At 43.6% G+C, this 12,665-nt stretch overlaps 1 protein-coding gene across 1 annotated transcript in view; it reads right to left on the bottom strand.

Moving 5' to 3' along the window:
- LOC126184708 (cytochrome P450 4c3-like) overlaps nt 1-12,665 on the bottom strand; it is a 151,890-nt gene that overhangs the window by 6,170 nt on the left and 133,055 nt on the right. The window contains exon 10 of the mRNA XM_049927228.1: nt 10,137-10,305. Within this exon, the coding sequence (XP_049783185.1) occupies nt 10,137-10,305 (169 nt within the window). The remainder of the gene's footprint in view (nt 1-10,136; nt 10,306-12,665) is intronic.

Here is a 12,665-nt window from a genome sequence, read left to right on the forward strand (position 1 = left end):
CGATGGGGTGTATGTGTAAGATGTTACACTGATATCCGACCACACGTTCTGGGTGCTTCACTTTTTTGTCAGGCCTGTATATGTTACGTATGTGATGAATATTGAATGCCTGGTTCCTACCACCGATATTTTTAGTCACACTTTATGTGTCACCTATGTGCAGGGGCTAGTATTCTGAGGATAACACTGAATGCAGAAGAACTCTGAACATTGTGTCTACCTGTAGTTTTATGGTACACGGAACTGTGAAGTTTCTACCAATTGTTGTATGTCCCTGTAGTGAGTCTGAATTGCTGGAAGTCTCAGTTGAAAACAGCATTGGACTGAGATGTGAAATACTTGGCTAAATATGGAGTTTAGGAGGAGTCAATAACAAATCTGTCACATTGTGCGTGATGGTAGAAGGGTATGACACATGGAACTAACATTTCCATACGTCTCGTTTGCTAGTAGGGAATCGGAGTGCATAGCACGGATGTTAGTGCTGCAGTGCTGGTGCGTTGTCTTGATGTTGCCTCTCCAGTCATTCAGTACTGTGGAATACACTTGTATGCTTGCATAAAACATCTGAATCTGAACTAGAGAAAATGCGCTGGGAACTGTTGGAAATGCCTCACTTCCGCTGCGGTATTCACGCACGCCTCCAAAACACAATGAGATGGATGCTTAAAAACGCAATAACAGGTCTAAAACAGATGAGATAAAATGGAATGCAATGGCATGAGACGTACAGAAATGTTCAACGGTATCGTCTGTAAGTCTCGCAACAAGTCAAGCGAAGATTGAAAGCCGGCCGCGGTGGTCTAGCGGTTCTGGCGCTGCAGTCCGGAACCGCGGGACTGCTACGGTCGCAGGTTCGAATCCTGCCCCGGGCATGGGTGTGTGTGGTGTCCTTAGGTTAGTTAGGTTTAAGTAGTTCTAAGTTCTAGGGGACTTATGACCTAAGATGTTGAGTCCCATAGTGCTCAGAGCCATTTGAACCATTTTGAAGATTGAAAAATGTGTGTGAACAGCTAAATATGTTTTGCATTGAGTAGCAGCGGACGCTGCTGTAACTTCTGTTGGGTGGACCTGCTGAAGACGAGTTGAAATTCTATTGCTTTTTCGCCGGCCGGAGTAGCCGAGCGGTTCTAGGCGCTTCAGTCTGGAACCGCGCGACCGCTACGGTCGCAGGTTCGAATCCTGCCTCGGGCATGGATGTGTGTGATGTCCCTAGGTTAGTTAGGTTTAAGTAGTTCTAAGTTCTAGGGGACTGATGACCTCAGCAGTTAAGTCCCATAGTGCTCAGAGCCATTTTCTATTGCTTTTTCGTGCTGTTTATTCTCTGATACCATTGGTCAGAAGTGCAAATTAAATCGCTTGGTCATTTCAACAGGTAGAGAAAGATGAAAGTAGGAATGTTTTTAGAAAATGCCGTCAGTCAAGGCAGAACTATGAAGGACGAGCGAAAAGATTTCGTTTGAGAGTGATGCTGCAGCATACAACGTAACGTGACTAGGATGCGAGTGTATAAGCACCGACATGTAGGAAAAGGATTCGTGTGGCATATGTGTCTTTTCAACGAGTGTGCGGTAAATGCGGAAACGTGAACTGCACCGACGTTAGTACCAAATGCATCCAAACAGGGCCAATGTCCTGTTACTCTTTTCTTGGCTACCGGAGGACAAACACTGGCAGACATCCGTCGGAGAATGAAGAATGTGTACGGGGCAGCATGTCTGCCGAAAATCACGATTGTGGGATGGTGCCCCAACCTTGAAGGTTCGACGATTCCTGTCGGATGAGGATGTGCAGCAGGCAGTTACGGGCTTCTACAGGCAGCAGGACACGGTGTTATACCGAACGGGTATCTTGAACCTGGTGCGTCGGTGTTATGATTACCTCAATGCTCATGAAAATTTTGTCTGATTTGCATACCGATTCTGGACTCCAGGGCCTTCGAACGGAAACTTCTTGATCACGCCTTGTAAGTTGCGATATAAAGGATATTTCCTTCCGTGTTATACGATTTGAAACCTATAAATTCTGTATTCTTTCTGCCTAGAAGTGTTCAACAGCTGCCCATTGCACGTGGCTGGAGAGACCATAGGTGTGGTGAATTCCCGTTCGATTGCTCGTTTCCACTATGACGACCTGTTACTATCTTAACAACTTGCGTACTGAGATTGTGTGTTCGTGGTTGCATGTGGGTATAGGATTGCGTTTTCGTGAGAGCGATGTTTTGGTAGACTTTGTGTGTATGTTCTCGTTTATGCATGATTTCTTGGTGGTGTGTATTTCAGTGTGTTTGCTTTAGTGCACGTTAGTGTGTGTGTGTGGGTGGGGGGAGGGGGTGGCGGCCGGAGGGGGGGGGGGGGGAGGAGTGCGTGCGTGGACCAGAGATAGAGTGAGATAGTGAGAGAGGGAGAGAGAGAGAGAGAGAGAAAGAGAGAGCTTGAGTGTGCCTGCCATGTACGACCGCATGAGATTGTACGTTGGGTGTCTGTCTTGTGTGGATTTTTATGTTGGTGTCTGTGAGTGTGTAAGCCCATGCATAGAAGTGACGAGATATAGATTGAGTTTGTGTTTTTCTGGCTGTTTGTAAAAGAAGTGATGATGTGGTGTGGAGACACATGAATGCTGGTAAGTAAACTGTTTCTTCTTGACTCCCGAACCTCCTGTGAAATAAATGGCAAAGTTGCCTTCTGCGTAAAATAAATTATTAAAATAAAGCAAGGAAATAATCTTCGTCGTGACAGTCCACGCACGATAAGGTTTCCATTCTGCTCCACTTTTATGAGTCATCCCACCCGTTGTGTGGTCTTATTCCAACTGCTTGCTCATTGTGCTGATTCGTTATCATTATCACTCATCTGATACAACTATATCCTTAGCGGCGAGACTGCTTGTGCTTGCTGAGGGAGGGGAAAATATACTCAGTTTTACACTATCACTGAGACTGGGATAATATCCACGTAATACAATGCTCGTTAATAGTAGAAACAAACCTAGTGAATGCTGATATCGCTCTACATTGTGGTTTAATCAGCTATAAGTAGCATTATAAAATGGCCAACGTGTAAAATATAAGACTATTTCACGTACAGAAATGAATTATTTTAATAGCGGCAATTGCCTACTACTTCAATTATTCGTTGTGTATACAAGTATTAGTATCTGTACATTTAGCACAACGAATGTGCTTTTTGCGAGGAAAATACGAGAAATATTTCGTCTGAACTGTAACTACGAAAGGCTTGGCTATAGTCCTAAATTTTACTCGAATAACTCTAATTAACCCAATTCGTCGTTGTAAACGCTTTCTAAATCTAGTACCAATCAATTATTCCTTTAGTTATCACTGTTGTCAAGTAACATAACACAGCGGAGTCCAACAGTTTTTTGCTTACACCTTTGTTTATATTGTTGAGCCAAAACATTATGACCAGGTGCTTCATGGCGCTTTTGTATACCTTTGGATTTCAATACAACGAGGATCCTGCGTGGCATGCACTAGTCTAGTCGTTGGTATGTTTCCAGAGTTGTATAGTATCAGATATGTATGCACAGGTTGCTCAGTTACCGTAAATTACGGGCTGGTGGTTTGTGAGCGCAGAGTTAGCACCCAGTTGCATCCCATATGAGTTCGACGGAGTTCAGATCAGGCGAATCTGGTGGCCAAGATATCAACATGAGTTCACTATTATACTCCTCACATCACTGCAGAGAAATACACGGACTGTTATGCTGATGGAAGATGCCATAGCTGTTGGAGAAGACATCAAACATAAATGGATGCAGGTGGTCTGCAAAAATGTTCACGTATGGAAAAATGTTCCATAGCTGCCATCATGCCTTCGAGTATTACGAAGGGTTCCTTGAAAGTCCTGCTGAATGTCCACCACAGCGTAATAATTGTCCCTACCGTCCCTCCATGGCGTGCATGTTTTGAGCAGCTCTTTGCTTGGATGATGGTGTATCCAGAGACGACCACCAACCTGGTGTATCAACAAACGTGATTTACCCGTCCAGGTGACAGTTTCCGTGCCCATTGCATTCCTAATTGGCTCAATATGGGTGCACATCTGAGTCGACTGCTGTAGAACCCTGTGTTCAACAATGTACACATATCGCCTTCTATCCTGCCTTACACAGCATGAGAGCCTCCTATCCCAGCTTTGTGTGATTTGATGAGGCTTGAACGTCAAGTTCCTTCTCACTTGCTCGTTATTTCACCATTATTCAATCGCTTTCCATAGATATGGAATTGCTGCGCCTGTGCTGTGAAGAAGTACAATGCAATGCTCCGTCGGACATATATGCAGGCATCAGTGGGAAAAAAGAAAATGTGCTCTTTGTGAAAGGATCCCCATTCGTCTATGCCTAACTTATATACTTTCCTTACCGCATCACATGCCCGTATCGCCACCAGGCGACATTCATTCTCGTCATGGCAATGATCATCTTGTTTTGGCTCCCCAGTGTAGGCTTACGCTACGAACGGATAACCTGAGGCCACACGCAGCGCAGTCAGTGGACGGTTGGGCAAGCTTGCTAGTGTGCCAGCCATATTCCTGCATCATTTACAGCGGTTAATACAAGATATTTCTAACTGTGGACACTACCTGGTTGACATTATTGTAAAGGAGCCACATGGAAGCAGTACATGGAGGCTGTTCACATGAAGTTTAGCTGCTTACAGAACAATGGTTTGCATTGCTGGCTCAAGAAATGCAGTACTTTGTGAGTCCAGGGTTAAGTATCTAGGTCACTTTTTGAGCGAGAGACGTCTTATGCTTGTGTTAAACGACAAGAAAGCTGTAATTCAATTATCTGTACCTAGAAGAGCTTCAATCTTTTTTGGGAAAAGTAAACTATTTTCATAAATTTATAGCTAAAGCGTCTCAAATTATATAAACTTTAACCAGACTATGAAAAAAGGGTGTAAATTTTGAATAAACTAAAGAAAAGTGTTAAATTTATCCCCTTCCGGGAAACCTTATCACCAGGTATGTGACTAACTTCAGCTACTGGCTCGTCTCAATATGATACTGGTGTTGCGCTGTCCAAGCTTTCTGATGGCACGAACATACAAACGTGTTTGTGCCTAAAACATTAACAGTAGCACAGACGAACTGTTCTTAGAACAGAAAGAGGTCGTTAGCAATAATTTAGTACAAAAAGTTTCTTATATCCCAGTACGGCAGAAAATTCCATCCGCTAATGGAGTGTTAGTCGCTGATTTCACTTTTTGGTCCTCATAACAAACTCCCAGATAAAACGGCGCTGCAACTGCTGTGGTGGGCACTATTTGTAAGCAATTACAATTATTAAATGTGTTATCGTTCCACTGCCCAACCTGCGAACGCTGACACTTTGTCTCTCAAAAAATCAGGTGTTCCCAGCTCACTGATTCTCCCCATGGCCAATGATTGAAAACCCTTTGAAGTGTGTGCATGTGGATTTTGCCAGATCATTTTAGGCAGCAATGCAGTTGCTGGTAGTAGATGCACTCTAGAATTTCCTTTACGTGGCATGGATGTCTACAACAACTGTAGATGCTACCATCTGAGTGTCCCTATGGCAACCTTTGCAACTGAGGGTGCTCCCGGCACTATCGTGGTAAACAGTAGTGCCCACCTCACCTGCATGTCGGCTGTTCAGCCAATGCAGCATTATTGAACATCTGACTACCACCCCATTCACCCAGCATCTATTTCAGAGTTGCTGCTGTTCATCAGAACGTACAAGACATATATCAGAAAAGAGACACAAAGTCCTGAACGGCTTAGACGAATATGAGTAAAACTGTCAGCTGTTTCTAGACCTATGCAAAGCCTTTGATATGATCAATCATGATCTGCTTCTTAATCAGTCATGTTGTTGTTTGTTGTTATGGTCTTTAGTCCGGAGACTGGTTTGATGCAGCTCTCCACGCTACTCTATCCTTTTCAAGCCTTTTCATCTCCGAGTAACTACTGCAACCTACATCCTTCTCAATCTGCTTAGTGTATTCATCTCTTGGTCTCCGTCTATGATTTTTACCCTCCATGCTTCCCTCAAATATCAACCTGGTGATCCCTTGATGCCTCACAACGCGTCCTACCAACCGATCCTTCTTCTGGTCAAATTGTGCCACAAATTCCTCATTTCCCCAATTCTTTTCAGTATCTCCTCATTAGTTACGTGATCTACCCATCTAATCTCCAGCATTCTTCTGTAGCACCACGTTTCTAAAGCTTCTATTCTCTTCTTGTCTGAACTATTTATCGTCCGTGTTTCACTTCCTTGCACAGCTACACTTCATACGAATGATTTCGGAAAGGACTTCCTGACACTTAAATCTATAATCGATGATAACAAATTTCTTTTCTTTAGAAACGCTTTCCTTGCCATAGCTAGTCATACAAAATGTTATTCATAGAGTTCACTATATCTGGTATAAGTTGCATCTTTTTGGGGGGCAACACAAGGTAGAAATATGTCGCAATAATGGAGATTTCTTTTCATGACACACAAAGTTTAATTACAGAGTACCTCAAGGCTGTGTGCTAGACCCTTTTGTTATTCCAGTCTTTTCTAAGTGATTTCCCGTACCACATTGCAGCAGAAAAGCCAGCCTGCACTCACTGCAAGAATGTGTGTGTCTGCTCTAAATTTAAGCATTGTGGGTGAAGCATACATCATGTCTGTAGGATAGAATGTCATACCATCCCAGGTAGTCTGCGCATTGCGCTCAGGTACCATGCCGCGTGCCCTATAGTCCACGTAAAACATTCGAACTATCGTGCCATACACTGTATAATACACATAGTGTGTCAGATAACGTGTCACACTAAACACATATAAGAGCAGTACTCTCAGGGGGCAGTCTCTGTCCAACAGAGAACTTCATCCATACACACTTAAATTTTTGAGCAGTCACATTATTTCTGTCTGCCTAATTCAGAGACAGCTTTAACTGTGTGGTAGTCCAAAGTACCACTATATCCTGCCCTAAAGTGTTTAACATCATTCAACTTCTTGAGTGAAGATGAGACGAACTAATAAACGGTTTGATTTGTGTTTGTTGATGGAGAACATGGGCAGTCTTGTTACTGACATTAACAGCATAAGTGACGCTTAAACTGTGTGTTGCTTAGCAAAATGTAAATGTGCATATGTTTTGTGACGATATTATGGAGGTTAAAACATTTTCTAAAGTGGACTGTCATCAAAAATTAGAGAAGGAATTGTCTATGATATTAAAAAAGCAAATTTATGTGGTCCATTTAACAGTTATCTACATGATAAGTTCCCCAAGGGCATCTACGTGGAAGACGGGATGCTAGCAGAAATACCATTTCTCCTACACAGGAATGACAATGTGATACCAAGAGTAACTAACACTGCGTAAAACTGGCAAGAGAGCATCTAAAAATCCTGTGACTATATCATATAAAATGGAACTGACTGACGTTAAAGTTGGTGTTCTGATGGAACAAGTGCCTGGAATGTGACAGTAGCATTTATTTCTCCGATATACAGGTTCAGATATAGGGTAGTCGTACTGCATCCTTGTCTTACCCATTTTCAATTGGAACACTTCTTTCCTATACTTACATTCTTATGATTCCATATAGGTTCTTCTACAGGGTGTTTATTCCAACCTTTCCCTGTAGCCTATGCTTATTTTTCTTAGAATCTCAAAAATTTACTCGCGACCTTGTCAGAAAATCTTCCCTCATGTGTGACGTAGACTCCTACTTCAAATGCAGAAATGTCATGGGAAGATGCCTAATAATGGTTAACTGTTGGGTGAAATGGTGAGAATATGTTCTAAAGCATAAGGGGGTTCTTCTTGTAATTTGAAATTGTCATGCAATTTCAACTTATGTCATATGGGCTGTGATATCACAGGGGCGGTGGGGGTGACTGTAGTACCATCACAAAGAATATACTATTAGTGTTAATCGGAACTACGATATTGGATTTTTTATTTTCACACAAAAAAATGGTTCAAATGGCTCTGAGCACTATGGGACTTAACATCTGAGATCATCAGTCCCCTAGAACTTAGAACTACTTAAACCTAAGTAACCTATGGACAGCACACACATCCATGCCCGAGGCAGGATTCGAACCTGCGACCGTAGCGATCGCGCGGTTCCAGACTGAAGCGCCTAGAACCGCTCGGCCATTCCGGCCGGCTATTTTCACACAATTTTTAACTTACGGTAAGAGGACTTTGGGATTCGAAACTTGATACTTGGTGTCAGCGGTCTGCAGGGAGAGTGCAGAGTGTGGCACGGAAGTGGAGGACATCTGCACTAGTTTCACCATCTTAGGTCTTTAATTTCCCACAATTTTTAATTTAGGATGCGGAGGCTCTTGGATTGAAAACTTGGGAGGCGCTGCCTGCGGTCTGTGGCTACGTGAGAGCAGCTTAGGTACCTACAGTAATGTGGGGACAACTGAGGTACGGTGGCACTGTGTTGACGCAGCCCGTTTGATGCCACACAGATGTGGCACTGCGCTGTACAAAGTGTCAAACTGTTGATGCATTGTGTCTACCCTGGCGGTGTGTGTTGACACCCAGCTCGACCCTAGACAGCGTGGTGCTATGGCAGAGGCCCGAACAGTATGCTGACTGACACTGTGAGTGGCAGCAGGGGTGGCATAGGGGCTGTGAAGGCAGCACGTAACAGTCTCTCCTGCTGCGGCATTTACGTAAATAAAAAAGTGTAGTGGTTCCCATCATAACTTCTACACACACCATAAATGTTTCAACAGCGCATAGGTTGAACTTACAGCTGGGATAGGCATAAATTGTTTAAACATGCAAGCTGTGTCAGTGAACTTTGATGTCAGAGGTGTGGCGAACATTGTTTAAAATTATGACAACTGGGTTACCATTATTTTAAACTGAGCTGTTGGATTTTATACTTATGACAAGCGGCCTAGTTCCAGTATGACATAAGGGAAAATCCAGTGGCCTTCTTGGATTTTTACAAGTGACCTTCTTCGATGTTATAACATGCGGCGTTGGAACTATGAATGCATTCCTCAGGCATGCAATCTTGGATTCTGTTCTTAGAACAACTAAACTCGCAACTATGCAGACTATCCTGTAGGTCCATATCTACCATCTCGGATTATGACGTTATAGAGGCTGTCCTCATACGCCCAGGATCGCCATCTATGATTCTGATGTCGTAGAGGCTGTCCTCATATGCCTAGGTCTGCATTCTCAGATCTCCATCTTGGATTCTGACATTATAGAGGTTGTCCTCAGGTCTACCTTCTTGGATTTTATGCTTAGGCCAATTGGACTATATCCGCCACTTACCACAACTGGGCTATTTCGAATTTTCCGCCGTTTTGTAACAGTACAATTGGCCTAACTTCACTGTGACGCCATATGAAAGGGAAAGGAGTGGGGAAGAAATATAGCAACAATGCAAAACTGATAGATGATGTCAAAGCGGAGGAGGTAGGGGGAGAGGGAAATCTAGCAACAACACAAACCGTCCTCGTATGCACTCAGCCCTCCTACTAACATCTTTTTAATGAAGATAGAAAAAGAGAAGTGCTGAGAACCACGCAAGGGACAGAGAGAATTATGAAACTATAATACGATGGAAGCCTAACACTAGATGGAACATGTGGAAGAAAATAATGAATATAACGATGACGTCGAATGCAAAGACTGTTACATCAGACTTATTAGACTCTTATTGTTTTAGTAGTTGATAACTATTACCTTTTTATTAAATTATTTCTCTTATTATAATACGTTTACGGCTTTCTTGCAATGAAGTGGAAATTTCTTCATTGTGAAAGGAATACTTTTCACATTTCTTGTTTTATTTGGATTGCTTTGTTTCTGAAGGTTTCAAACTAAAGCTAACAAGCAACATAGTCAACGATTATGTGCATGAGCCATGTTACTGGAAATAGCGATTTAGTTTTCAAGTGTAGAATTGGAAAAAAAAGCAAAGGTGCGTAGAATTTGGCTAGAATCGGATAAAAAGTTCATTAAATGTAAGTGATGTACTGGGTAGATGTAACTCTCCGTATTCAATACTCGTTTCTGTCGCTGTCTTTTCTTTCAGTACCCGTGAATTAATGTAAATCTATAATCAGTGGAATACCAGTATTGTTGTTCAAGTACGTACGTATTTCGTGGTCCACATCAAGTTTCCTACCGAATTGGGGAACACTAGGATAAAGACGAAGGCTTTCCTTGATAACTTGTTCCAGATATTTCATTGCATTAAGATCCTCCATCTTTACCTCACGGTCAGACTCTCCGAAGATCTCCTCTAACTCTTCTTCTATCTTTTCCTGAAAACAAAGATAAAATATTATTGTACTAGAGACAAAACAGGACAAGTTAATTTGAATCTCCCGATGATCTTCGTTCATGATGTATCCCAGAGGACAGGTTATCCTTAGAGCAATTTACAATAGGGACATATTATAGTGAAACCATACGTATAATTATGCTGAAGCACTAAAGAAACTGGTATAGGCATGAGTGTTCAAATACAGAGATACGTAAACAAGCAGAATACGGCGCTGCGGTCGGCAGCTCCTATATTAGGCAACGAGTGTCTGGCGCACTTGTTATATCGGTTACTGCCGTTACAGTGGCAAGTTATCAAGATTTAAATGAGTTTGAACGTGGTGTTATAGTCGGCGCACAAGCGATGGGACACAACATCTCCGAGGTAGCGATGGAATGGGGATTTTCCCGTACGACAATTTCACTAGTGTACTGTGAATATCAGGAACCCAGTGAAACATCTAATCTCCCACATCGCTTACCAACGACGACCGAGAAGAATCGTTCAACGTGACAGTAAAGCAACCGTTCTGCAAATTGCTGCATATTTCAGTACTGGGACATCAACAAGCGTCAGCGTTCGAGCCATTCAACGAAACATCATCGATATGGGCTTTCGGAGCCGAAGGCCCCCTCGTGTACCCCTGATGACTGCACGACACAAAGCTTTACGCCACGCCTGGGCCAACCGAGCGAGATGGCGCAGTGGTTAGACACTGGACTCGCATTCGGGAGGACGACGGTTCAATCCCGCGTCCGGCCATCCTGATTTAGGTTTTCCGTGATTTCCCTAAATCGCTCCAGGCCAATGCCGGGATGGTTCCTCTGAAAGGGCACGGCCGACTTCCTTCCCCATCCTTCCCTAATCCGATGAGATCGATGACCACGCTGTCTGGTCTCCTTCCCCAAACCAACCAACCAACCTCGCCTGGGCCCGTTAACACCGACACTGATGACTGGAAACATGTTGCCTGGTCGGACGAGTCTCGTTTCAAATTGTATCGAGCGGATTGACGTATACAGGTATGGAGACAACATCATGAATCCATGGACCCTGCATGTCCTAGCTGGTGGAGGCTCTGTAATGATGTGGGGAGTGCGCAGTAGGAGTGATATGGGAGTCCTGATACGTCTACATACGACTCAGACAGGTGACACGTACGTAAGCATCCTGTCTGATACCAGCATCCATTCATGTGCAATCCCAATGCGTAATTGAGCAATTCCAGCAGGACAATGCGACACCCCACACGTCCAGAATTGATACAGAGTGGCTCCATTAACACTCTTCTAAGTTTAAACGATTCCGCTGACCACCAGACTCCCCAGACACGAACATTGTTGAGCATATCTGGGATGCCTTGAAACGTGCTCAGACGAGATCTCCGCCCTCACGTACTCTTACTGATTTATGGACAGCCCTGCAGGATTCATGGTGTATGTTCCCTCCAACACTACTTCACACATTAGCGAGTACAAAGCACGTCAAGTTGCAGCAGTTCTGCGTGCTCGCAGGGGCCCTACACGATATGACGCAGGTGTACAGGTTTCTTTGGCTCTTCAGCTGTAAAAATATTAGTTCCTGTTTTGGCTACCCGGTGCAAATCAGGCGCTGTGAATGCTGGAATGACGTATAGAAATATTTCCGTTTGTAATGGATTAAGAACGGGACTTGAGCATCTAAAGTCAAAGGTACAATGTTGATTTTATTATTAACTGCCACTAAGAATATTCGTCCAATATGACCATCAGAGACGTCGACAAGATGCTGCATCCGTAAAATGACGAGATCTACAGTAGCTCACAGCACTTCTGGTGGAATCTGAGCATCGTGTTCCTATGTACTGGCTTTCAGATCGGGTAGAGACCGAACGTGTCCCTGGTAAACGCTTTTTTTTTTTTTAGACGGTCCCAGAGCCAGAAGTTACCTCAGATTCAGATCAGATGATCTTGCAAGCCATGCATCTGCAGATAACACGTTAGTGGAAGATTGCTTTAAGCAGATCTTTCACTGGGCCAGCGAAATGGGGTGTTGCCCTATCTTGCATGAAAACAGCGGTTTCCACGCGCTTGCACTCTTTCAAAGCAGGAATCACATGCTGTACAAGGAGGTATCGGTAACGTGAAGACGTCATGATGCGGCTGACGGGCCGTCTGGGTGTATTCTCTTCAAAGAAGAACGGACCGAGTATAAAATTGCTTGCTGAATCCACACCACACAGTCACATACGGCGAGGTCAACAGCTCTTCGTGCACAACACGTTGTCTAACAGTACCCCAGATTCGACAGTTCTGCACTCTGTAGCGCAAAATGTGCCTCGTCACTCCATAGAATATTGCCCAACCACATGTCACCAAC

Source organism: Schistocerca cancellata, chromosome 4, assembly GCF_023864275.1.
Source record: "Schistocerca cancellata isolate TAMUIC-IGC-003103 chromosome 4, iqSchCanc2.1, whole genome shotgun sequence".
NCBI lineage: Eukaryota > Metazoa > Arthropoda > Insecta > Orthoptera > Acrididae > Schistocerca > Schistocerca cancellata.